At 39.8% G+C, this 27,117-nt stretch overlaps 2 protein-coding genes across 3 annotated transcripts; one reads left to right on the forward strand and one right to left on the reverse strand.

Annotated features, from left to right (window-relative positions):
• The first annotated feature begins 1,670 nt into the window (after window positions 1-1,670).
• cep57l1 (centrosomal protein 57, like 1) lies at window positions 1,671-6,899 on the forward strand. Of its 2 annotated transcripts, none has more exons than XM_037537719.1 (11): window positions 1,671-1,845; window positions 2,174-2,360; window positions 2,775-2,948; window positions 3,037-3,158; window positions 3,432-3,551; window positions 4,501-4,578; window positions 4,676-4,768; window positions 4,965-5,039; window positions 5,150-5,376; window positions 5,587-5,731; window positions 6,306-6,899. In XM_037537719.1, exons 1-11 carry the CDS (start codon window positions 1,825-1,827, stop codon window positions 6,549-6,551), a joined length of 1,488 nt encoding a protein of 495 aa, XP_037393616.1. In that variant the 5' UTR covers window positions 1,671-1,824; the 3' UTR covers window positions 6,552-6,899. The 2 variants fall into 2 exon arrangements, with proteins under 2 accessions (XP_037393616.1, XP_037393615.1); XM_037537718.1 differs by having other exon boundaries at window positions 2,772-2,948; window positions 6,306-6,898.
• A 4,713-nt stretch (window positions 6,900-11,612) lies between these two features.
• Window positions 11,613-25,891, reverse strand: cd164 (CD164 molecule, sialomucin). The gene is made up of 6 exons (XM_017712986.2): window positions 25,705-25,891; window positions 24,302-24,370; window positions 16,913-16,981; window positions 16,724-16,792; window positions 16,412-16,471; window positions 11,613-15,326 (listed from the first exon to the last, which is right to left on the reverse strand). The coding sequence occupies exons 1-6, from the start codon at window positions 25,769-25,771 to the stop codon at window positions 15,169-15,171; spliced, it is 492 nt and encodes a 163-aa protein (XP_017568475.1). The 5' UTR covers window positions 25,772-25,891; the 3' UTR covers window positions 11,613-15,168.
• Window positions 25,892-27,117: the final 1,226 nt, after the last annotated feature.

Raw genomic sequence — 27,117 nt, forward strand, 5'->3', positions numbered from 1 at the left:
CATTTTGAAGGGAGTAGCAGCAGTGGAGTCTGAGATAGCAGCTTTACATGCTTCCCCAATGTGATTCCATGCCAGCATGGAACAGTGTTCAGCAATAGCTAATGCCATCTTTTTTTTCACTCATAAACAGCAGGTTGCTTTGGATAGAACTGTTATAAGGCTTTGCCTTTTGAGTATGTTTTTGAGTTGCCATGTGTTTTTATTACAAAGTTTGGCATAGAAATCAGCAATACAGGCAGTATGCCCGTGTATCATCTCCAATAAACGGCTTCAACCAACCTTTGAATTCAGGCTTTGCTTCCCACTCCTTCCTGTATTTTTGTGCATACAGTTTAGACTGGGACATGATGAGATACCTAGCTAGATGTTTAGCTTTTCACAAAGAGGCACACACTGTGGATGAGGTGAGTGAGTGACTGAGACTGTGTAAGTTAAATGCAGTGATTTATTTTCGTGTCACACTAAAGACGCGTTTATATTTATCTCCCGCTCTGTAAGTAGGGGGCGGGATCAGCGGCGGCTTTGGGCATGCGCAGTTCATTTGCAGTGTGGCCGTGGAGCGGCGTGGGTCTGCTCTGACTGTGAGACTGAGCACTGTGCGTATTGTGGGATAGGGCTCACGGCAGCACCCGCTGCTCGCTGAGGACAGTAACTAAAGAACACGTGTTCACCTCAGAGTCTCCAATAACACCAGAAAAAAATCGCTAGATTTGTCGCTAGTCGCTTAAAAAAAGTGTTCTAGTTTTATACCCTTATTGTGTTGGGGGTGGGATTATAGTGTTAGGGGAGGGGTCATGCTAATTATGGCTCCAGCTCGTCAACAAGGCATGACAAAAATGATGGAAAACAGCTCAACTCCCCAATTCAGAACCACATAGTTCACAATCTTTTCACGTTCTCAGTATAAATAAATATCTTTATTTGCTTGAATTTACTTTACACGGAATTTTATGAACAGCACAGGTGGAGCCATGGCCTCCCTTGTCTTGCTCATTATTAACTAAGTCGGTATTAACTGCAGTATTCTGAGGCAGGATGGCACCCCGTCATGTCCGAATCTAATGTTTCTGTAAAACGCTGCGGAGGTTTCTCCGACAGGCCGTTTGTTGAAGGCAGTGTAGACGTGTCCAGCCCTGCCTTATTTATCCCACAAATCTCAGTGTCCGTGCTGAAGTGGTTAAAAACAGCCGAAAACACCAAATAGCACTGACATAGAGCACACCACTGCCTTCTAAGGCACTGACTTATGAGGCAGCACAGGCAGCAAGGCATCGAGACAGCTGCCTTCAGTTTCGGACACAGCCATGTTTTTTTTTGTTTGTATTTTTTTTTGCTCTAACCCGACACTGCAGTATTTCAAAAATAATGGCATCTCAATGTAACGATATAGTGTCTCAAAATGAGATAATGAGAAAGTATTTCAACATAATGACTTAGTATCATGAAATAATGGCTTAGCACTTCACTTAATGATTAAAAAATATTTAGGTGGTGGATTTTTTTATTTGTAAAAGTGGGAATGGGCGACCATAACATTATACTGTCAGTGTCATTTTCATCAGGCCATTAAACATTTTATCAAATGTTTTTTGCTTATTTGTAATTATTTGAGATTTTATAATGAACACTTATTACACCGTGCATCGGGTGCAGGAGTGCGCGCAAGCGGAACTGCACAGAGCGGCAGCAGAAGAGGGAAATTTGAAACGAGGAAACGGACGCCGTCAGCGACAGCTGTTAGCTCACTACCGTTAGCAAGCAAGGACAGAGGATACTGAAAGAAAGCTGTTTGCCACATCGCCAGCCGCGTATATCGGATCCGCAATGGAACCTTTACGAGACTGGGTAAAAACTAACAAAATCAGCTCAAGATCATTTAAACCTTGTCATCAGAAACATGCATTCTTTCATCGAAAGGCAGAATATGCGGTTGCTAGCTACCGCTAACAAAGTTAGCTAGTTAGATTTGCGCAGGTCTTAAGATGTACGCACAGAAAGTTAGAAAGCCATTTGTGTGAATGTGTACAGTAGTTAATAAAAAGTCTATTCTAACTGTTTTTTTAAGTGCAGGAAGTTACTCTAACGCCTTACAGCCAGTTTGTTGGATTTTTGTAAAGCTGCTTTGAAGAGGTTTGTGTAAAGTGTGTTGAATGCCTCGGTATCTCCCTTTTAGAGTTTGTGTTTAGACTCCCCATCCAAACATAGCTATGTTGGAAGCTATTATAATCCTCCAGAGAAGATGTCCCATCAACTGTGTGCCAAAGCAGTACCACTACGACAGGACAAAGCTAAGAACGCCATCAATCTGAGGGAAATCAATGCCCAGACTTATCAAACAACCCCTGACGCTGGGAGCAGAGGTGAGTGAAGGTCAAGGCAAAAATGTATGCAAAAAATGTAAACACCCCAAAGTATGTTTTTAAATGTGAAAACACATTCTCTACATGAAACAGATTTAAACGTGGCCTTTTCTGCTAATTTTAACTTTTACTTGCTGATTGTAACGTATTGGAAAAAACATTTACACAGGCCACAATTGTTTTATTTTTCTCTAAAATTACATTACAAATTACACATTAACAGTGATTGGACACTACAGTGTGCAGAAGTGTGTTCTGTAGAGGATGTTTACTTCTCATTTCAGAAAATCAACAAAATATGTATTTTGTCTAGAGGTGCACCAGCTATTGCATAGAACTACATTGTAAGTTTTGTAAGCTGCCATCAATGACTTGATTGTGGTAACTGATAGATGTCTCTGTCTTGAACAGCAGTGATAGCAGCGCTGAAGACGCTGCAGGAGAAGATGAGGCGGCTGGAGCTGGAGCGAGTGCAGGCAGAGAGGAATGTGGAGCAGTTCTCCCGGGCTGCTCGCCGAAACGCCAGTTCTCCTGCCCATCCTAAACAGCAGAGTAGTGCCAGAGAAAAAGACTCTTCACGGAGGAAAGGTGACTGAGGTCTGTCTTTTTAAAACAGACATTCTTTTTAATCCATTCCTCCTACTAACATGTACTGATTCTCACTCTGCTTGTGTAGAGCTGGTCTCTCAGTTGCATTCAGCAGAAACACGCTGCTCTCTACTGGAGAAACAGCTGGACTATATGAGGAAGATGGTGGAGAGTGCAGAGAGAGAGAGAATCACTTCAGTAAACGGAGGGGTGAGTAGGAACTCTGACAAGCAGAGAAGTAGTCTTGTACCCAAGTAACTGAGATCAATTCAAGCTTTAGTTCTAACTAGTTGTAAAGTGGTTGCTTATTGGCAAGAATAAAGGCTTAAATTTGGTTGAGATTGAGATTGGCTTAAACAGATACACAGTAGGCACTTACAAGAAGTAATCCTCTCTAAGTTCCTTTTAGCTCTTTGTATGTTCGCTGTATTGCTTTCTTTGTCACACACACTATCTCTTTCTTTACCCCTCACTCATTTGTAGGAGAGCAGACAGCAGAATGAAAGATCACGCACTGATCCAGAAATCCAGGCTCAGCTGCAGAAACTGGATAGATTGGAAAAAGAATGTCTTAAGCTCACCAACACACAGTCTGAGACAGAGGTATGGACATACTTGCTGGAAGCAGAAATGGTGTGAATCATTCAAACTCCTCATCGGAAAATGTACCATGTCTGCCTTAAAGGGTTCAGCAAAGTAAATGCCTTCCTACACACTGTCACTAACTGTTTACGACTTGTAGGGGGCGCAGACTGTCATATATCAAGGAAAAAATTGATAAAAGGAACAGATGGCCACCAAACACAGTTACTTGTTTCATAGGTTCAACAAAGTAAGCTTGTATGAGTGTTGTTACTTGTTTGTGTGAGGCACAAATATCTTACTGAGATAGAAGAAAAAGCTTGGCAGATCATAACATAAAGGCTAAATACTATAGTTGCAGAGATGTTGAAAATAAGATGGAGTTTACTTGAAATTGCTTAAAGTTCTCATATTCTACATTTTGTTGTTTGTTTATTTATTTATTTTTAAGGTCCACCTACAACATATGTGGGGTTTGTAACCAATTGATCAGTATTCAGTTTTAGTGATTAATTTATACATGACTCTTTCCAACCTCTCTTTATGCCTTCGATAGAAAACTGATTTATGAACAAATAAATGATCTCTGTTCTACTTCACTTGCCTTTATTGTGCCCCTCTTTTAAAAAAAAAAAAAAAAAAGCCTGAGTTGCTTCACTGTGAATGGGCAGAATTAACTGCTGGAGGGTGAATAGGTGGTTTATTTGTGAAAAGATTTGTTTTGCAGATTAGTTTCCATATATGGACGTTATGAACTGGGCAGTCAACAGTATGTTTTGAAATGTTAACATTGTTTGCATATTACATCAAACTGTTTATTTCCAAGATATAGGCCCTTTAAATTAGAACAAACTTTTTTTTCATTACAGTAGCAAAAAGGACCTACCAGTTACTGTGGCTTTGAGTGGAGCTTTTGGAATTTCCTGTCGCATGTGCTTTGTAGGTAAATCTGTTTGTATGTTCTCTCTAGAGGAAGATTGAGCTTTTGGAACAGAAGTTACATGAAGAGGAACATGAACGCAAACTTGTGCAGGAGAAAGCGAAGGAGGTATGAACCAACTTTAGTTAACCATGCGATCAACTGGCTGCTTTTGGAATAATTATTTATTCCATGTTGTTCACGTGTATATTCTTTCTACTTACAGTTACAGAGAGAACTGGAGGCTAATCTGGTCACCCTTTCAGCTGTTGAGGTCAAACCCAAAAAGAAGAAGAGTAAAGAGAAGGCCTTGAATAAGGTAAGAACTGCATGCTTGTTGTCTTTTTGTAGAAGCCCTGTCCTAACACTAGATGGTGCTATATATAAAGAACTTGGTAATAGTGTTACTGGAGGCATTGTATGAGCTATGGTTTCCACCTTTGCTTAGTAGATCAAAACAGAGAACAGTGTTATTTTGTTTTGTTTGTATATTCAACAACAATTTATCATTACAGAAATCGGTGAGAACAGAGGTCCCAATCACTCAGTACCTCCCTAATTCCAAGCATATGCCATTTGTCGCTGGAACAGTGAGTACAGATCCTGATGCATAAACCTGTCCATTCCATAGAAAACCCCCTCATGCTAATAGATTATTCTGTCACCTGTTGCTGTTTAAATTTGTGTTTCCTTGAATTAGTCGACAAGCCCCAGTCACTCTGTTAATGCCAACATCCAGAGTGTGCTGCATCTGATGAAGACCAGGCAGCCACGGCTGTGTGAGAGGGTGCGTACTCTGCAGAGCAAGACAGAGAATAGCAAGAGCCCTTGCCAAGCCCCACTGTCCCCCAGTGAAGGAGCCGCAGCCCTGGGTAGCTTGTCTGAACTGCTGCTAGCCCTGCAGGATGAACTTGGACAGATGAGCTTGTGGGTAACTGTGGCATGATGTGGGAGTTTTGTCTTGATTAACATGGGTAAAGGCTTGGTGTGTCCATGCAAAGTGTGTGTTTTTTTTTTTTTTTTTTTTTTTTTTTTTTTAAACCAATCACAGATGTATGTTTTTTCTCATGTATGAGGACAGATATGAATGTGTTACTACCAGGTTCTGATTCTGAACTATGTGTCTGTATGCTACAGTGAGCATCAAGAACTGGTCAGGCAGATAGATGAGACTGATCACCGTGAACTCAGGGAGGATCTGGAAAGAGAGCTGGACTGCTTGGTCAAAAGGATGGAGGAGAAAGCAACCCAAATCTCCAAGCTACGCAAGCACCAGCAAACAGTGAGTGTGTCTATACATCTCTGTTTTAAGAGCTGCATGAAATGATTATAAAACAACATTGTGATTTACTTCATCATACTGCAAGACAATCAGAACACCTTTTTTAACTTTCTGCATCATTCGGTGGTTGAAATATAAACAAAGTCAATTAGAATGGTTTTATGTGAAGTGGTTCATTGAAAAACCTATTACTGTTTTCTTGAGGGACTATTTTGCCTTATAATACATCTAAAAATACATTTTAGGCTAAAACCTTATCTCAAAACTGTTTATAAAGAAATGTGTCTCAGGCACCATGACCATTTATTGCCATTTCATATAACTTTTTATGAGGACCTCTTTTAGAGACATTAAATCCATCAGACATCTGGTTCCTTCCATCACTATTGTGAAAAATTAAAACTTTGTTCTCTAGAACAGCCCATTTCATGTTAAGCTAATGACGTGACTTATTTATGCAGTCATTGGCCTAGTAAAGGCTTCTGTGATGTTATAATGCAAAAATCCACTATTATATTAATGCACTGAACAGTTCATGTAACAAAAAAAAATGTTTATCTCTTTGTATATCCAGGTCCAAAAGCTCTCCGAGTGTAGTCCTAAGAAGAAGCAGAGGCCCAAGTGTGTGGCCAGTGTGGATGGCCAGAATTTGGCTGGAGGTTTGAGTAGGGTCAGAGCTCTGCCTTGCTCCCCTGTTAAAGCTTCAGCCTTCAAAGCACAGGGCCATGGCACGGTCAGTAAGGAGCGCCTGCAGCTCCTCAGAGGCGCCCAGAAGCTGCACTCAAGTCTCCGCCAACAGGACATTAATTGGGAAACATAGACTCTTTAATCAGCACCGGGGTACACTTTGACCTTAAAGACTAAGTAAGTGGTGAAGAGAAGCACATGAACTGAGGAACACTCTGGAATGGGACATGACCCTTACTGAGCTATAGCTCTGAAAATGCTTTAAGAATGTGTAGCATGTTTGTGGTATGAAATGAATGTAGCAGCACCAAGGTCATACAAATTGTAAGTTGTTGACTTTGCCTTAAGATTTTACAATGGCTCACTCATGGACATTATTTTTTTTATAGGCTTGTTACGTATTTGAGTGCATCTGTTTTCCTGAATTCTTTGTCGTTTTTATTTTCGTGCTCTTCACAACTCTTTAAAGCATATGAAAATATTAAGATATTTTAATAAAATATTGTCATGGATTTACTTGTGTTTTCATTTAGGCTTTTGCTTGCAATATTTTTTTTCCATTGGATATTGGAGTTGGATGAATGTGCTTGCCATCTTGGCAAAGACATGTTTGTCTACAGTGTATCATCTTGTGCTTTGTGAAAACGCTGAATCATCTTGTTCTTGTGTTGGTATCTTGGATTGATGACATTCTTGGTGTACAAGCGCTCCTGTCATTTGTAAGTATCTAATTTCATACACTTCATACAACCACACCCTGTAATAAACTGGAAACTTGGAATCCCACACCTTGAATTGTAATGCTGTATGAGTCAGCTCTTCCAAGAAGGACTGTAATTATTACTTTTTTTTTCCCAACTCCCTTTATTAAAGAGGAGAAGGGTCAAGGCTAACTTCTACAACAGATAAAGAAGAAGTGGTCCTCTGCTGTGTCTGCATATGGAAAGTGAGTGCGTGATGACTAGACAGAAGGGCCAGCTGCTCTGTTAGTGACAAATGGCTGTTGTATGGCATATTCCTTTGGTTGGAAATCCCCACAAAGCCCATACACGTAATTGAGCGAACATGGAAAATAAACACACTGTCACCCAATATGAGCAAAATGTCCTGTCTTCTGTTAAAGTTTTTGGCCCTTTTAATGGCTTGCTCATGATATCCCAGATTGTGTCCATCCATCTGGATCATTCACCTTTTCCTCTTTTACCTGTGACTGTTCCAAGCATATGTTTTCTTCAATGAACTGACTCTTCCAAAGTAATACATACTTGTTATTTGAATGTGTCATCTGGGCTTGAGTGAGAGGTGAGGGTTGATTGAGAGCCAACACCAAAGTTCAGAAGCATCTGTGGTTTTCCTGTCACATTCCATAAATACCCCACAGAAAAGACTATAGCCTGTACAATTCTGATATTAGTTTACAGAGATGCATCATTACATTTGAAGATCTTTTCAAGCTCCTTTATTCTTTGTTCTGCTAAATGCCAATCTGTGTTTCTTGACTGTTGGGTTATTGTTATTAATTGATCCAAGTAAGCAAAGACTGTCCACCACTTGTACATCCCCCCCCCCTCAATGTTAAAGTTAGCAATCTCTCTTATTGTGCAAATCTTTGTTTTCTTGTTCAGTGCTAGTGATGGGAACCATAAAATGACAAAAAATGATCCAAAACAAGTAAATCTACATTAAAGTTCTTAAGTTTTTATATGTACTGTTGATAATGGTAAAATCTTAGTAAATCTGGGAAAAAAAAAGTTTTCTTTGGGGATTATTTTGAAAAATAACACCCTGCATATACAGTATATGGCCAAAGGTGTGTGAAGTCTTCCTAATTACTAAGTGCAGGAGTCTCAGCACTATCATAAGATGCCACCTTTGACATGAGTAAGTTTATGACATTTCTGTCCTGCTAGAATGATTAAGTGCTATAATTGTATAAAAGAAGTGTCTAGGAGCAACAGTAGCTCACCCACAAAATGGTAGACTATGCAAATTGGAGGAAGGTTAGCGATTTGAGTGTTTTTCAGAGCTTGGGCTAGACACCTTAGTTCTTGTGAAGGGTATTGTTAATGCTACATCATCCAAAGACATTTTAGACAATTACGTGCTTCCAATTTTGTGGTAAGACCTTGACTATGTTTACACACTTCAGCGTAATCTACCTTGGATATAGAGAAAATAAAGAGTCATACTCAAAATATGAGATACAAACAGGACAAAGGGTCTGGAAAAAATGGAAAGAGATAACAAGGACACACATACACTTTTCATACACTCTTTATACACATCCAGTAATACTGTGGAGGCAAAGACATACGCACACAAAAGCACAGCGAAAAGGCGAACTCTGTGTTTTGTCCAGCCGGTCTTATCGAATTATGTTGTGGCTCTCAATAAATTGCATTACTTCAGCAGAAAGCTACGGCAGTCAGGAAGATTGTTCAACACAGTGAACCCTGCATGGATTCTCAGTGCCTCTTCTGGAACATTTGGAAGACACTTCCCATCTTATTAGTCAACTATGTGGAATTTGGTTGACTGTAGAGGATTTGTATTCCAATGGGTGCTGGTAGAGGTAGAAGATGATGTGTGCATGTACAGTACTCTGCAAAAGTCAGAGACCACCCTTTATTTATTTGACTTTCTGTCAAAATGTCCATTAAGCACAAGTTATTCATGTTTGAGGAGATGACTACAGATAATTTGACCAAAACCAAAAGATTAAACAGGCAGATCTCCCATCTAGTGGTGCCATTTGCAAACTGAGACATTTAGCATAATAAAATTGTTGGTCTTGTGTTGCAACATTTTTGCTGTTCCAAAAAAGCTTTTCAACTGTGTGTGTAGAAAGTGTGTCTCCTTCACCCACGTCCTGTCCAAAACAGATGTGGTCATTTACTGCTGGCTTAACAGGAATCAAAGTGACCCTCGGGGTGAGCATGTATCCTGTTAGCTGTTCTCTGTGGAGTGGACTCGACAGATAAACTGACCTTATGGCTTGATATTACATGACTACACCAGCATAATGAGTCAAACATCCTCCATGAGCACGTTAAGAAGCACACCTACCTTTTATCTGCACTCACTGTCTATTTTATCAGCTATACTTATTTACCATATAGGTGCACTTTGTAGTCCTACAGTTAGACTGTAGGCCCATCTGTTTCTCTGCATACTTTGTTAGGCCCCTTTCACCCCATTCATCAATGGTCAGGACCACCATAGAGCAGGTGGATCATTCTCAACAATGCAGTAACACTGATGTGGTGGTGGGGTGTTAGTGTGTGTTGAGCTGGTACGAGTGGATCAGACACCGCAGCGCTACTGGAATTCTCAGTGTCACTGCTGGGCTGACAATAGTCCACCAACCAAAAATAACCAGCCAACAGCGTCCTGTGGGCAGCGTCCTTTGTCCACTGATTAAAGATTAGAGGATGACCAACAGAAAAAGCAAAAGATGCAGCAAAAGATGATCTACTGTCTCTGACTTAGGTAGGTATATGTAATAGAGTGGACTGTGAGTGGAGAGTGTTTAAAGACTCCATCAGCACTGCTGTGTCTGATCCACTTGTACCAGCACAACACATTAAAACATCACTGCAGTGCTGTGCAGGGCATCTAAATAATACCCCTGAAAATCACTGCAAAAGGAAGTATGTAGAAAGCATGCAGAGAAACAGATGGACTACATTCTGTAATTGTAGAACTACAAAGTGCACCTATATGGAAGGGGACCTGATAAAATAGATAATGAGTGTAGGAACAAGGTGGTGTTCAGTGAGTTTATTCAATAACGAGGGTCAGCGTGTGAGGATGGGCAAATAATCAGTATGAAAGCCAGGTTATCAACTGAAGCCATGTTCAAGGGGAAAATGGCAGCGCTTGTTTTTTGTATTGAGAAACACAATACAACACGGTTTCAAAACATTTTCAAAATGATTACACATGATTTGACCGACTTATTTAATTTGTTGGTTGGATGAGGTATGAGGTTGTGGAACGTTCAGCCAGTGCAAAATATAATCATTAAAAGACTTCACCGTTAGCTACTAGCCAATGATTAATTTTGTGCCATGCTTGTGTGTACAAAAGCTACAAAAAAGCCTGCACCAACTTCCTTTTAATATCCTGTATATGCATGTGTGCATGCTTTCAAAAATATTTAAGTAAATTTGCCAACGAATGCAACCCTGTTTATTGACAGTGAGGTATTAACAATGTTTATTCATTTTTTTCTAATCTTCCCTTGCTTTGCAGCGATGTCCTTTTCTTCTACATGGGAAGAGCCTTTACAGTCTTTGTTTATAGTTGTTCATACAAACAACTTTTACTTATTGTAACAACAACAATAATAATCATAATAATAATAATAATAATAATAATAATAATAATAATAAAACACCTGATTGTTCATCAAGCTTTCAGGTTAAAGTATCACTATAGGAAGCAGATAACACTTGTGTGCAAAAACAAAAGACCCCAAACACTGTATGAGAATCATGCTATAGACTTTAAATTACAAATCAACTCTATGATATTTGAGGCCTCTCTCACAGCAGAATTGCTTCCTCAACCAGCTAACTTCAAACTTTAAGGTTAGTTCGATCTGACCCTGGATTTCGTGTCTCATGATGGTGGATGACTTTCTACCAGGATACATCACCATGGCAACTTATACTGCACACTCATCCCGCTCCAGATAAACAGATTTTAAACCGATCACAGACAGCCTTCTGGTGGAAGAGGAACCTTTCCGTCTGTTTCAAGTCACCTTTTTTTTTTTGTTTTTGAAATCTGTGGTATCAACCATGTTAAAAAAAGATCACTTTTTAGTGGAGGAAACATATCAAGCTACATAAATGTCAAGAATCTAAAGCAATTTACACCAATAGGCACCACCACTGGGCCCCCATATTATAAATGCTTTACTTTCTTCATCCTTCTTGTTTTAAAAACAAACTCATGATTCGTAAGACTGACTGTTCGCCCTAAACATCACACTTATGTGCACGAGAAAGATGATCAATCATTACTTGCATATCTAAACATGAGTTAACAGATTACGGTTGTCTGGAACATTGAATGAGTCTCATGAGTCAGGTCCCAGGACACACTACATGTATAAAAGAAAACAACAAAATGAAAAAAAGATGTGTATGCAAGCTTGTTTTACAATTCTTTTATTTTAATTATTGATTTTAACATTTTTAACCTAATTGCAACTGCAAAAAAAAGAAAAGAAAAAAAAGTCAAACAAAAACAGAAAGCGATTTCAGGAAAATAAAACCAACATACTAACAGAGCTGAAAACATTTTAAGGCAAACTTTGTGGCAACATAAAGCAATAGCAAGTGTAGGTGCATGTGTACGTGCGTGTGTGTGCGTGTGTGTGTGTGTGTGTTCGCGCTCAAATAAAATGCATTCAGAGAACCTTTAACACATCTGGACACACCTAAGGTCATCTATGATTTGAATGCATCCTGTTAGCATACAACAAGACTAAAAACACAGCTAACAAAGGAAAAATAATGATGGCATGTTTCACAAACCAACTTAATAAGTAACCAGAAATAAACAGAATGTATGATGGTGTAAGTCAGCCGCTATATTTTAACCAGCTCTCTCGGTTCATACATATTAGCACTGAACTCAATTTTCACTCAGGCAAGAACATGCAAAGTCCCTTAAAGAGTTCTCATTTTAAAGACAAGAATCTTCATCATTTAACCTTCTGCATAAATAAGGCACTTCGTCTTCAGGAGGTGCAACACAGAACGAGCGACTATAATTCTGAAAGCAATGACCAAAAAGTGAGAGTGAAAGTGAGGGAGAGAGAGAGAGAGAAAATGTTAGGCACTCCGAAGTGGTTCTCTGTGGGCAGAACTCTAAGTCTAACCCATCATCATTCCTCATTCCCTCTTACAGGCTCCAGCTTCAGACCAACACAACAGGATCTTTGGATGTAGCCTAACGCTGTTTAGGCAACAGTGTGACTCGAGTTAGTTACTTTGTATCTATGGCACTCAGCAACAAAAACAATAATATGGCAGACACCATGCATATTTACAGTGTCATGTCCAGAAAAGACAAAAAAAATATATATAGCATATTTTTCCCAATTTCAAGCAAAAAGGCAAGCACTTTTTTTTCCTTTGTTTTAACATTAAAATATGACTAACCATCCCAGTGCAATGCAAAAAAAGCTGATGGAGCAATTTAGCAACCCCCAAATCATGCTAGGTTAGACAACTTTGGCGTAAAAGCAATCCATTCAAAGAATGCACAATTGGCTTAAGTGGTTTCGGTGAAGTGTGTGGGAGGCCTTAACAGCAGACGTTTAATAAATCAAAACCAAAATGACAGAAATATTAAAGTGTATGAGCAGAGTCATCAGTTTGTCAGCGAAAAAGCATGGCACATAGAATAATAAGCAATTCTGAAATTCTCTTCAGAACGACAGAAAGAAATTTCAAAACAGATGACAACAACGTAAGAATTCCAAACCTTCACCTCTATTCAGCCACTGTTCTTCTTAGTTAGATGCAAATTCTTATGGTGGCCGGATAAAAGTAAGTATGAACAGAGTATCAAACAAGGTACATGAAATGCAACGTTTCATACAAGGAATTTGGCATGGTCAGCATTCAGTTCAGGCTTAACCTACAGTAATCATGGACCACAATGATTACACATATCCAAAAGCAGGCAAGCACACGCACTCAAAGAAGTTAGCCTTCAGAATTTCTAAAAAGGGAACTCAAGCTTGAGAAACCAGCCCAAACGTTTCATAAATCCTCCTTGTTTATGTAGACACAACAGCTCTGATCATGTTTTTAATACATTTTTTCAGCACTTGGCTACTTCATGTCTCTGAGGCTGTTAGCACAAGGACAACAATAAGAGGATATGAACAAATTCTGACCTGTGGCTAAGCTGACCCCCGCCTTCCCTTGACCTGAGCGATGAGAAAAAGAGCACATCCTAGCAAAATCTCTTTGAGTCTTCCTTCTTCCTATTTGGCAAGCCAAAAAGAAGCTCCCAAAAAATATAGCGTTGCCCCCACAACAGGAGCTTGCTTAGTAATTAAAGTACCTTTTATTGTTTTTATTTAACTGTTTTCATATGACTAAATGGCAACAAAGTACTTCAAATGACTGCCTTTAAAGGACAAAAGGGTGGTGGACAAGTAAGCAGAGAAAAGCTCTAGCCTGTGCAAAAGCAAACACGTGGAGCACAAGGCTAGCCAGAGAGCCAATGCTTTTAGGTGATGATGAACTGTGACAGAGGATTTTTAACTACTGATAAACTAAAATTTATCCATTAATATACTCTTCATAATATAGCAATCAGTCCAGCTGGCAGACTCTATATCAATTTAATTGATAAAACTGAGCACACGCTCGTGCAAAACACCACGTCTGTGTGTGCGCATACAAACACGAAACCCGCTCCATCAGGAGGTGGCAGACCACGAAACACATGCATCGCATCAACAAGTGGTCTGCGCTCAAACATTCGTACTTTTAAGGCTCAGAGGGAGGAAGTGGAGAAAAAGAGCAACAATAACCTACAACAAGCTGAACAAGCCACAGCAAACATAAACCCCAAAGGCACATCAACTCAAATCGTCACTGTTCCTGACTGACCCTCCACATTTCTGGCTTACAAAACACTAGTACGTTACCAGTACAGAAGCTGGCTAGTGGGTTTATTCTGACTAATCCTGGCAACAGATACCAGCCCAGATTCAGTTCTACTACAGATATTAATGGCAAAAGGTTGAGCTAGGCATTGTGATTTATTGCAAAGATGTCATGCTCTCGTGTAGTGAAAATGAGCTGTTATTTTTACTAGGCTCACAATATATCACAACCAAAAAAAAAAGTGCAGAAATGGCCTGTGACTTTTTTTAGCAAGGCTTTAAGCAAAAAAAAAAAAGTTACAAATATCCACTTATTAACTCTTATTAACTTAAATTATTTTTCACTGATCTTTAGCATGCAAGTATGGCTTCAGGGATTCTGGGTAGATGGACCATTTAAAGTTATCCTTCTTTCTTATAAGGCCAAAGAACAGTGAACGGGGCAGGCTGCAATCAGCACCAGAACAACAGACTAGCCAGTGTGACTTAACTCAACACTACTGTGTGTCAAAACATCATAACCCAGTTTAGATTAAGTTAAAGTAAGTGGGAGCCATGTTATTTCCATAGGCAAGCATGAACTCATGGTATCAAACTTTCACATTCCTAGAGCAGTGGCATTCAAAACCAGCTTACCATTTTTACAGTTGCAGTAACACAAATGGAGTAAAATGGCAGCTTCAACATAACGACCTTGGATTGGCTGAGGCAGTAATCTGCATATGGTCCTTAATTATTATAAAATGCAGAAGTGTTGAACAAAAGACAGTTACAGCGGGGAGCAGCTCTGAATAAGAATACTGTAATTTCTAGAGACTACAATGCCACTGCTCTAGATGCCACACTTAGGGCACCACTTTCTGTTTGTGTGTAGAACTACACATTTGTGTGAGCCTTCACTTCATTGAAATGTAAAACTCAAACCACAGGCATCAAATACATTATAATGGCTGACAACACAGGAGGATTGAGGAATACAGGTTGTGTGTGTGAGAATGTGTGGGGATTTGTATGTGTGTATATATATATATATGTGTGTGTGTGTGTGTGTGTGTGTGTGATAGAGAGTGTGCATGTAGTGCAACGTGCTGGATCCAGGTGCCTTCATGTGTTACAGAGTGTGGTAGTTGCGGTCCTTGGACTTGCAAAACTTGTAGAGGAAGAAAATGACAGCTTGGAGGCCGAGTACTAGCACAATGCCGCCGATGAAACTGGCAGCATCAAATGTAGACTTCTTCGAAGGAATTGGTGGTGCTGCTGTCGTGGTGTCTGTTGAAAAAGCATTACCTGAATCAATTTATGGATGAAGCAGTCAAATGCTATATTTGCATTTTTTGTTTTCTAGGCTAGAACAACAATGCATTACATGGCCTAAACCTTTTGGACATCTGACCTATATGAGCTGGTTGGTCACCGTAATCCAAAAGCGTGGGCATTATAGGGAGCTGGCCTTCCCTTTGCAGCTATAACAGCCTCCACTCTTCCAAAAAGGTTCTCCACAAAATTTTGTATATTGAGTGTCTGGGAATTTGTGCCCATTCAGTCAAAAGAGCATATGTGAGGTTAAGAACTGATGTCTGGAGGAGATAATGGTCCTTCTCAACACCAAACTTTACTATTTGCACTATACATTTCAGTAAGTAGGGTTTTCTTCACATCCACCACACCCGGATTTGTTCATTAAACTGCTAAATAGTAAAGAGTTATTCATCACTCCAGAGAACACATTATCAGTGCTCCAGAGCCCAGCAGGGGCATACTTTACACCACTCCAGCAGATGCTTGGCATTGCGCATAGTGATCTTAGGCTTGTGTGCAGATGCTAGGCCATGGAAATTCCTTCTATGAAGCTTCTAATGCACAGTCCTTGTGCTGATGTTGCTTCCAGAGGCAGTTTGGAACTCTAGGGAGTTATGCAACATAAGACTGACACACAAACTACACACTTCCACATTCAGCAACCCTGCACTGTGAGTGTGCGTGATGTACCAGTTCATGGCTGAGCTGTTGGTGCCCCTAGAGGCTTCCATTTCACAATAATAATATTTGCAGCTGGTCGGGGCAGATCTAACAGAGCAGAAATTTCCCAGTGATTAGTGGCAAAGTTGGCATCCTACGAGTGAGCAAGGCTAAAAGTCACAGAGCAGTATAAGCCATTCTACTGCGAATGTTTGTCTATGGAGATTGCATGGCTGTGTAAGCTATATATTATATATATATATATATATATTTAAAAAAACATGTTGGCAAAGGTTGCAGCTGATACGCCTGAACTCAACAATTCAGAGGAGTGTCCACATACTTTTGGCCACATGATGTATTTTCAGAAAAGACAACAGGTCGGGAGCACTTACTCGGTGTGGTGCTGTTTTGGGTTGGAGCAGCCGTGGGTGGTAGGCTCGTATGTTGAGAAGCTAAAAAAAAATTAACAACTCTAGAAACTTCAGTAAGTCACTTTAACTTAAACATGTGGATGTTTGTGTAGATTCTCTATTATGAATATTAAAATGTGAGTGCAACAAGCTATTATTTGTGCTACTTCATGCAAAGAAGGTGTGCTAACTACAATAATGTGGGTGTGCACTCATTAACTACTATCTGTGTAGAAATATATGCGAGTGTTATGCCAATTGTGTAGATGGTAAAGCATATAAGAGCCATTTTACCTGTAGGAGCAACAGAAGTGGCGTTGGGTGTCGTGGAGTTAGATATGGGAGCCGCAGTACTTGGTTCAGCTTGAGAGAGAGGGAAGAGGTAGTTAGGTTACTACTGAAGGCTTATAACATAACATATTGCTTATTGATGTTTTAAGTGTATTATTTAGGAAGCATTTTAGATAACAAAAGAAAGCTTACGTAAGCAAGAGGTGTTGGTGCAGTTCTTGTCATGGTCAACACTGGCATTAAAACAGCTACTGTTATTGCCTAAACAGTAAACAAAAACAAGTTAAATCACACATCCTGAGAGAGAAGGAAAGAGTGTGGGTTTTGATTCAGAGTCTTCAGTTACACGTACATATTTACAGATTTAGATCAATTAATATTCTTCAACTGAGATGGCATACATCTTAATATTATTTGTATTTTAGCTTGCACTTCAGGCTGTTGGATAAAGAATTTAACTATTAGTCCTCCATCTCTAGTCAACAATACTTATAAATGAGTCTTTTACCAATAAAAGTGATCATACAAAGATGGACATTATTCAATTTCCTTTGATGTAAATCTCCTAGTGTACAAAGGCCTCTGTTTACCAGACAGATACAATGCAATCCTGATCAAAACAGTACACCCAGGGAATTTAAGAAATAAAGGCATATTTCACACAATTAAAGGGTTGGTGTGAATAGCTTTCCTAAGAATAGGATAAAGGTGATCATAGATTAACTTTTTTAGTTTAAGATACGCAATAAAACTCCAAGCACTGGCATTGTGAAAAGGGGTGCCTGTCATAAATCCTGCTTATAAAAAATTTAAAATGGTGAGAAAAGAACAGAACAGAATATTTTTGAGTCTGTGAGAGTAGGTGTAGGGACATGCAATAATTGGGACACCAGGAACAGTATAGGAACAGCATGTGCTGAAATTTTCATCTCACATGCATATGTGAAAGGTAGCACAGTCTTGGGCATTCCGTACTGTGATGCCATCACTCAAAGCAGGGTCACTCTGCACACCAAACGCAGTCACAGAAGCAGATTTAACAGTTAAATACCTTAAAAAGCTCTTGACTCTCACTTTCCAAGAGAATGATCATTTTATTTTTACAAATTCTATGCAGATTATGTAAATCACACCAGGACGTCTACAGACAGATCCTACTGATCGTTTTATTTCAAAGTGAGCGAGCAAGCTTTCTCTATCTTAATATGGAAATATTTTAATGATAATACATGGAAAATTTTTAAAATAAATTATAGCTGGTTTAGTGGAATGCATCACTAATTCATTCAGTGCATCTTGCCTATTTTGTAAGAATAGTGATAACTGAATACCACTGTGGAAACTAACTGTGGTCAGCATAAATGCATTCTGTTCACATAACTGCAATAGGCCTAATGCCTGCTTTCAAAGGTGATTCTGAGAACACTGAGAAGCATTTGCAGCCTGTAAACTGCTGTTCCAGTCTGCCATAATAGTTTTACATATAGTTTCGCACAGGTCTTCACCCAGTCATGATAGCGTTTATTGGCAGTGACGGTAGACACTACTTAATACAGATGTCTGCAGCTTCTTCCCATCTTATCAGTTTAAATGTATTTAACTGGGTCAGCAGATATTTCTGGATATGGTCTAAGCAATTCACTTTTTTTTAAATATCACATTAATTCAAGTTCAGGTTGTTTCTGTGCAATCATGCTGCGGGTAGTCTTCTATATCCAAGCATTGTGGCTCAGTGACAACCACGCAAATCTCTTGGACCCCTCCAGTTCAGGCCTAGTCACTGCTGGGAACCACCCAGACCAATGATGCCACAAATATACCACAGAGCAAAATTTCTAGATTAATAATCAACACTGCAGTGCAATTAACATTTTGATTAGTGACCTCATAGATTGCAATAAAAAGCTCCTCAACTTCTTGCTCAAAAAAAAACACCATAGCACGCCAATGGAACATAATGATTCTGTTATGTGAGATATATACAGTATTTCACAAAAGTGAGTTCACCCCTCACATTTCTGTAAATATTTTATTATATCTTTTCATGGGACAACACTATAGAAATGAAACTTGGATAGAACTTAAATACAACCCCAATTCCAATGAAGTTGGGACGTTGTGTAAAACAAATAAAAACAGAATACGATGATTTGCAAATCCTTTTCAACCTATATTCAATTGAATACACTACAATGACAAAATATTTAATGTTCAGACGGATAAACTTTGTTTTTTGCAAATATTCACTCATTTTGAATTTGATGCCTGCAACACATTCCAAAGAAGTTGGGACAGGGGCATGTTTACCACTGTGTTACATCACCTTTCCTCTTAACAACACTCAGTAAGCGTTTGGGAACTGAGGACACCAATTGTTGAAGCTTTGTAGGTGGAATTCTTTCCCATTCTTGCTTGATGTACACCTTCAGTTGCTCAACAGTCCGGGGTCTCCGTTGTCGTATTTTGCACTTCATAATGAGCCACACGTTTTCAATGGGAGACCGGTCTGGACTGCAGGCAGGCCAGTCTAGTGCCCACACTCTTTTACTACGAGGCCACGCTGTTGTAACACGTGCAGAATGTGGCTTGGCATTAGCTTGCTGAAATAAGCAGGACGTCCCTGAAAAAGACGTTGCTTGGATGGCAGCATATGTTGCTCCAAAACCTGTATGTACCTTTCATAATTAATGGTGCCTTCACAGATGTGCAAGCCCACTAACACAGCCCCATACCATCAGAGATGCTGGATTTTGAACTTTGCGCTGATAACAATCCAGACATTCCTTTTCCTCTTTGGCCCGGAGGACACAACATCCATGATTTCCAAAAACAATTTGAAATGTGGACTCGTCAGACCACAGGACACTTCACTTTGCGTCAGTCCATTTCAGATGAGCTCGGGCCCAGAGAAGCCGGCGGCATTTCTGGGTGTTGGTGATATATGGCTTTCGCTTTGCATGGCAGAGTTTTAACTTGCACAATTCTCCAGATTCTCCAAATCGTTTGATGATATTATGGACTGTAGATGATGAAACCCCTAAATTCCTTGCAATTGCACGTTGAGAAATGTTGTTCTCAAACTGTTGGACTATTTGCTTACACAGTTGTTCACAAAGTGGTGAACCTCGCCCCATCCTTGCTTGTGAATGACTGAGCCTTCCAGGGATGCTCCCTTTATACCCAATCATGACACTCACCTGTTTGCAATTAACCTGTTTTCCTGTGCAGTGTTTTTTGAGCATTCCTCAACTTTCCCAGTCTTTTGTTGCCCCATACCAACTTCTTTGGAATGTGTTGCAGGCATCAAATTCAAAATGAGTGAATATTTGCAAAAAACAATAAAAAGTTTGTTTGAACATTAAATATCTTGTCTTTGTAGTGTTTTCAATTGAATATAGATTGAAAAGGATTTGCTAATCATTGTATTCTGTTTTTATTTGTTTTACACAACGTCCCAACTTCATTGGAATTGGGGTTGTATCACACAGCCATTAATGTCTAAATAGCTGGCAACACAAGTGAGTACACCTCATAGTGAACATCAAAATTGAAAAAGGTTTCACTCGGAAACAGGCCTCACCAGGGTCAACCAAAGAAGTTGAATACATGTGTTCAGCGTCATATCGAGAAGTTGTCCGCAAAAAATAGATGCATGAGTACTGCCAGCATTGCTGCAGAGGTTGAAGAGGTGGGATGTCAGCCTGTCAGTGCTCAGACCATATGCCACACAATGCATCAACTCTGTATGGCTGTTGTCCTAGAGAGAAACCGCTTCTGAAGCTGACACACAAGTAAGCCCGCAAAGTGAGAGCAAAGTGTCTAACATCCACCAGCTCTGTGATGTCATCATGGAGGAATGGAAGAGGATTCCAGTAGCAACCTGTGCATCTCTGGTGAATTCCATGCCCAAGAGGGTTAAGGCGATGATAATAATGATGATAAGGCAAATAATAATGGCGGTCACACAAAATACTGACACTTTGAGCACAAACAATGTTCACTGTGAGGTGTAGTCACTTGCGTTGCCAGCTATTTAGACATTAACGGCTGTGTGCTGAGTTATTTTCAGAGGACAGTAAATCTATACTGCTATACAAAGTTGTGGCATTGAGTTTGTATCGTTTGTTTGCATTTGGGTGAATTAAAAAGATATGGCTTCTGCAACCCTGAACCCTGCTTCCAGTGTACTCCTTCAGCCTGGGGTAGCATGCTACAAAGCTGTACACTGACTACTTTAAGTTATATCCAAGTTTCATTTCAAGTGTTGTTCCATGAAAATATTTTATTTATATTATTTATTTATATATATATACATATATTACACACACACACACACACACACACACATACACACACATACACACACATAACAAACAAACCTAAAGTGAACGCTGCAGGCTTTGTTATGAGAGAGCGCTCGGTTGCGAACGCCAAGTCTGCCCAGTCCTGTTGAACCACTTTCACTCCACCCTGCGCTGACTTTAAAAGCCAAACCCACTGAAACACACGCTGGGTGTGGAAATAGCTGCCTTCTGATCTGGCTTTGAGAACAAAGTCTACTCTCACTTGTTTGTCACAACTGTAAGGGAAGTGGTTTATATAGTTTCAAGTAGTTTGAAGGGGGAACTCCATTTTTACCAACACCTTGCAGGTTCACAGGTGGATAGTCAAATGTATATTTAAATTTGCATTAACAAACTTATGCAGGCTAACTATACTTATGAAACAAGACATTTTGTTCATTCGTTTTCTCAACAAGTTCCCAAAAGATATTCATTTACATCTGCAATGACTACAGCATTTGGGGGGTCTATCTCACTTGATGATCAGTTCTTCTGACAAATTGAAAATGCACTCTGTGGCCTATTTGTTCTTTTCAAAACTCTGACAAAGTGTCAAACACAATGCTGTATTTCAACAACAGCAAGTTCGCTACCTGACACATAACTTTCAAGTCTTGGGAAATGCACTACCTTCAAGGCTGGAACGGCAACACAGCCAGCTCTAAAAGGGTTATGTGCTCATGTGCAACTGGGTGGGTCAGCTAAAACATTTATAAGCTCTGGACACTAGTAGTGTTGTAGACCATTGTAAAAGAAACATTTATCCAAACAAATTTCACTGCTGAAAATAAACCACATTATTATGTGTTAAATACTACAATATTATGCCAATACTGTAGACCAGTGATAATTTGACCTTTCTTTAACACCTTGTTAGGAAAGCATCTCTGTAATAGAGATTAATGATTGTTGATCAAACACGTGCCTCCACTGTCCAGAGGCTTGTATGTGGGTGAGGCAGGGCTGCTGGCCTAAAGCCAGTGCCTTAAAAGTTACTTATAAACACAATGGGCATATTTAACCAGCAGCAAACCTTCTGATAACATTGCCATCCTATTTGCTTTGGCATATTTATTGTAAAAGCTTGGAAAGAAATCACCCAGACTGACCACACTAAAGTAAACCTCGGCAAGCACTGCTGCTTATATTGTTTATTCTCAGACTCCTTTTCTGTCATCTACTAGCAAAGAGGCTTCACAAGCCGGAGACAATCGGACAACTCCCACGCTCACTCATTAAGAATAAAACTTTCCATTTAATCCAATTTATCACTGTAAGCATTACATAGGTTTATCATAACACCTCCAACATATTTTCCACATCAACAAGAGCTTCTTGAAATCACCAGTATTTGCCCATAGGCACTTCAAGCGTTGGCCCTATCATCAAGAGATTGTGAGTTCGATCCCTGGTGATGCTACAGCCATCTGTAGCTGGGAGTTCAGGAGAGCACAACTGGCCTCGCTCTCTCTGGGTGGATAGGATGCCCCCATGTCCCCCTCCCCCCATCAATCAACATGATGCTAGTCAGCGCAGACGTCTGTTAGCTGACGTAACAGATCTGGGGATTATTGCTTTCCTCCGAGCGTGTTTAGCTGTCCAATGACGTCGTGTGAGCAGCAGTTTGAAAAGATGAGGTGGCTGGTTTAACAGATCTTGGAGGAAGCCTGTGCTAGCCTTCACCCCACCCTCCTAGCGTTGGTAGTATTGTGTGTGTGTGTGTGTGTGTGTGTGTATATAATGTATAATATATATATATATATATATATATATATATATATATATATATATATATATATATATATACATACATACATACATACATACATACACACACACACACACACACAATATATATATATAAAAAAAAACACACACACACACACACACACACGAGTCTGACTAGTTTTTTTGCTTACTTAGATAGCAGCAATGAATCAAATTAAACCCAGAAATCTGAACATGTTTGTTCAGATCAGTTTTCTGTATACCCAAACGGATGTCTCTAATTATCTTCATCTTTCAGCTCCGTGGCAGGTAAACAAGTGACTGAGGACACACACAACTTCTTCCCTTGAATATCTTAAAGTAACTTTATCTAACACCTACAGACCACCTGCTACAGCGCTATATAAATGTGGAGTGCGTCATTCCTGTCTCAGAGTTTTGTAGTATTTCCCAGATGCCAAAAGTCATCTAACCTCAGTCTCAATTCAGTCTAGTATGGAAAAAAATGAATCCTACACCAAGAGGTTTGGTCAGTCTTTGTCAATCTCATGCCAAATAAGCCTTGAATGTTTGCAACCTGCTTGGGGGGGGGGGGGGGGACTTAATATAATGCTACCATGTAAGTCAACGTGGTTCTCTCTTCTGATGATGGGTATGCGGGTACCGAATTCCGACTCCCTGACAGAATCCGACCTATACTTGCACGCATGTGCATCATACAGCCATATGGACAGTACACTCATGATGACCCTGACGATTTCAGCTGTTTATACACTGAAATAACTAAAATCATGAGCGTAATCTATAGTGTCCATATGCTGGCACGACACGTGCACTCACACAGAAGCCGGATTCTGTATCCTTAAGCGCACATGTACAGCTGTCCATGAGGCTGGCTCAAAGTGTGATTTGTACAACAGTGGCGTAAAAGTAAACTACATTCCACAACTGTAGGGAGCCCCAAGAGCAAAAATATCTAGCACAATGCTGCTCTAACAGTCAAAACTACAATCAACCTAATTATTTGTCTAATTTGGCATTTTTCATTTAATGTTGTTTGCCATTTTAATATATTTTACTGTGCTGCTTTAGTTTTCCAAAGAAAAGGGATGATGGAACAAAATTGTAGTGGCTGAATTCAACTTTTAACTTTTCTAAGATTATGTGGGAATGACATTTTTTATAGCCTAACATCACACCCATTGCTAAGCAAATTGTTCCTTGTTTTTTTATTTAATGTTTTATTTAAAACAGTGATAAATAAGCCTCCTATCTGAAAACTGACAGGAAAAGGGTTAACAAACGACAAAGCTTCTGAACCACGAATAAAGAAATGAATACTGCTGTAACAAACAAGTACTCAAGTATTAGAGGTTTCCCGGGCAGCCTTGGTGAATCTATGGGACCAAGCCGTTTACTAAAATGTGCTGTGTTACGATTGTTTGGCTAAGACCAGGTAGATTTCTGTAAATGTAATAAGAAAAAGTGATAAAAAGAAATAGAAACTCACCACATGTCCGCCAAACACAGCCAGTCGCATTTGTGCACTCATCGCAGGAAGAGAATTTACAGTCAGCATCTGAAAAAGGAAAACAATAAACAAACACCAGAAATACACTTAACCTTTCACTGCTTGTTCACATCATATCAATACACATCCAACCAATATGCAAAATTACTTTTACATTCTACAGGGTGTGTCAAAAGTCACAGGACACCGTTTTATTTTATTTTTTTTACGCTGTCACAAGCCTCCACGACGTGGTGCTGAAGGTGGTGTTTGTTGCAGATTTTCCCTGCATACACAATTTGTTTAAGATAACCCCACAGATAAAAAGTCGATTTAAAAAAAAAAAAGGTGTCCTGTGACTTTTGACTCACCCTGTATATATGTATACATACACACACACACACACTTAGCCGGCGGTCTTATCTACTTTCATGGCATAGTAGCACGCATTTTACTGACAAAAACCTGCCCTAATTTTCTCAAGCATTTTTTGCACACTCAGTAACCCGCAATCAAATTTATTACCTCAACTTAACATGGACAAAATAGTCTATAACAATACTGGAATCACCTGGCTACAGTTTAATGGCTCATTAGGCCACACCGCCGCTGACAGAAAACCGCCCAGTCTAGAACTATCCTGGCTAACGGTTAAGGACGAGTTTGTGATCTGTTCAGTAACTATACGAACACTAGACAGGACAAATAGTAACTAGTTAGCTGTCGCCAACAGAGACGCCTCAAATAAGGTTAGATCTCTTCGACCACGCACACACGGCTAGTATCACACGATGTAAAGACAGGAAATAAACAAAGAAGAATTGTTGTTAAGAATCAAGGTTACGACAGACCATCACCTTAGCGTAACATTAATCGACATTAAAATATAACATTCATTGCCCTGAACAAATCTAGAGAGACTTTAGATACTGTTGACGTAAACTGACGTTACGCGTGTTGAAAAACAAAAATGTAGGCATATGTATACAGCTTTTTACAACACAGACAAGATTGTTATGTTTAAATATATTAAAACCTTAACAGACAAACCCAACTCATCTGTTGTTAATTACAAAAAAGAAAGAATCACAAATTAAGTCCATTTGTCTACCCTGAAGTGGCTAACCTGGCTAGCAGTTAGCAACGCGAGCTGCAGTTCGGTTACACCTTGGCCGGCAGAAACACAGTCTCATTTAGCTAGTTTTCTATTTAACGTTAATCATATTTATCAAATATCCTTAATATGATTACGACAAACGCAGTCCAACGCTATTAAAGAAATTCTTAGCTAACGTTCATGTTATTTCGGTCGAGTAAGAAGTTCTCCCAGACTTAACTAGCTTAGATGCTAGTTATCTTAGCTTAGCTGGCTAATGGGCTAACAGATCAACAATCTCACTTACTCGTATCCTGGATGCTGGATCCCAGAATAGTTAGTGCGAGTGTCACGAAGAAAATTCTCCAAAGCATCGTCTTGGTTTTATATTTTCCCCGTTTAAGTGCCTAAAATACTGGACACCAAGCTCTCGGAATCAAATTTCAGGTGGATGTGTTGCTGCTCAGCGGCGTTTCCTGCTTTGTAAGTCATGTGGCTGTTTTTTTGGCCCTAATGCCACGTGTTCCCTCCCCCTCCGTCCAGGCGTAGTCATGGTAACGAGCTCGATTGCACCAGAGAACCTGTAGAGAGGAGAATTACCACTCTGCAATGTCTTCCGCTTTTCCCAAACGCTAGAGGGCGCTCCCGAGTGAGTCCAAAATGAAAGGGTTGATCTGGAGCATTTATAGTTTATAAATGCTTAAACATTTTAATGTAAAAGAATACTATACTTTCCTGAGCACGAAACAGCATAAACATTTTAACGCCTCTGTTATATTTTTAAGACCTTTTAAAGTCGATTTATAAGAGTTTAAAACGGCACCTCAACTATGTCCATGACGTCAGTGAGCGCGAACAGCCAATAAGCTGCTCCGCTCGCCAATCAATCGTCACGCTCTAGCAGTAAGGCCCGCCTCCGGATGCCCAAACCAGAGCCGGTTTATGAGGAGCCTGGCCAGCTCCTATCCCCCCGTTATGACCAAAACAGGACTGCTAATCAGCAGAGGGCGCTCCCGAGTGAGTCCTAAATGAATGGGAGTGAATGGAGCCCAACGGCTAAAAACGAAAAGTTAAAATAGTTTCTTATCACTCGTCCAGAACGTTGCTTTAATTTTAGAAAGTTAGAAGGATGTATTTCACTAAAAAGCAAAGAAAACTCACCTATATGTTTCCTTTTTGATGCAGCAAACGGGTTTGGGGCAGCAGGAGGCGGGCATTACTGCTCGGGCGTGATGATTGATTGGCGAGCGGAGCAGCTCATTGGCTGTCATGGACCTACATGAGGCGCCGTTTTAAACTCATATAGCTCGAGTTTAAAAGCTCTTAAAAATATAATAGAAGCGTTAAAATGTTTTATTATATTCATTGTTCAGGAAATGATTGCATTATTTTACATTAAAAATTTTAAGCATTTATAAACTATGATTTTGCTCAAACGCTCCATAAAAACCCATTCATTTTGGACTCACTCGGGGGCGCCCTCTAGCGTTTGAGAAAACCGAAAGACATTGCAGAGTGGTTATTCGAGACTCCACAAGTTCTGCTGCCCAAACCCAGTTTGCTATAGAAAAAAAGGAAATATATTTTAACTTTTCGTTTTTGGCCGTTGTGCCCCTTTCACTCCCATTCACTGAGGACTCACTCGCGAGCGCCCTCTGCTGTTTATCAGTCACGTTTTTGACCTAACGGAGGGCGAATAGGAAGTGGCCAGGCTCCTCAT

Source organism: Pygocentrus nattereri, chromosome 4 (genome assembly GCF_015220715.1).
Source record: "Pygocentrus nattereri isolate fPygNat1 chromosome 4, fPygNat1.pri, whole genome shotgun sequence".
Classification (NCBI taxonomy): Eukaryota; Metazoa; Chordata; class Actinopteri; order Characiformes; family Serrasalmidae; genus Pygocentrus; species Pygocentrus nattereri.

Bases quoted from the DNA above. Each gene is read 5' to 3' on its own strand.
- cep57l1 (XM_037537718.1), top strand. From the start codon at position 1,825: ATGGAACCTTTACGAGACTGG. The intron at 4,769-4,964 runs GTAAGAACTGCA...TTATCATTACAG, and splicing joins AAGAGAAGGCCTTGAATAAG to AAATCGGTGAGAACAGAGGT. The intron at 5,040-5,149 runs GTGAGTACAGAT...TCCTTGAATTAG, and splicing joins TGCCATTTGTCGCTGGAACA to TCGACAAGCCCCAGTCACTC.
- cd164 (XM_017712986.2), bottom strand. From the start codon at position 25,771: ATGCTTTGGAGAATTTTCTTCGTGACACTCGCACTAACTATTCTGGGA. The intron at 16,982-24,301 runs GTGAGTTTCTAT...TTTACTGTTTAG, and splicing joins CTGTGTTTGGCGGACATGTG to GCAATAACAGTAGCTGTTTT. The intron at 16,472-16,723 runs GTAAAATGGCTC...ATTTTTTTTTAG, and splicing joins CACTTCTGTTGCTCCTACAG to CTTCTCAACATACGAGCCTA.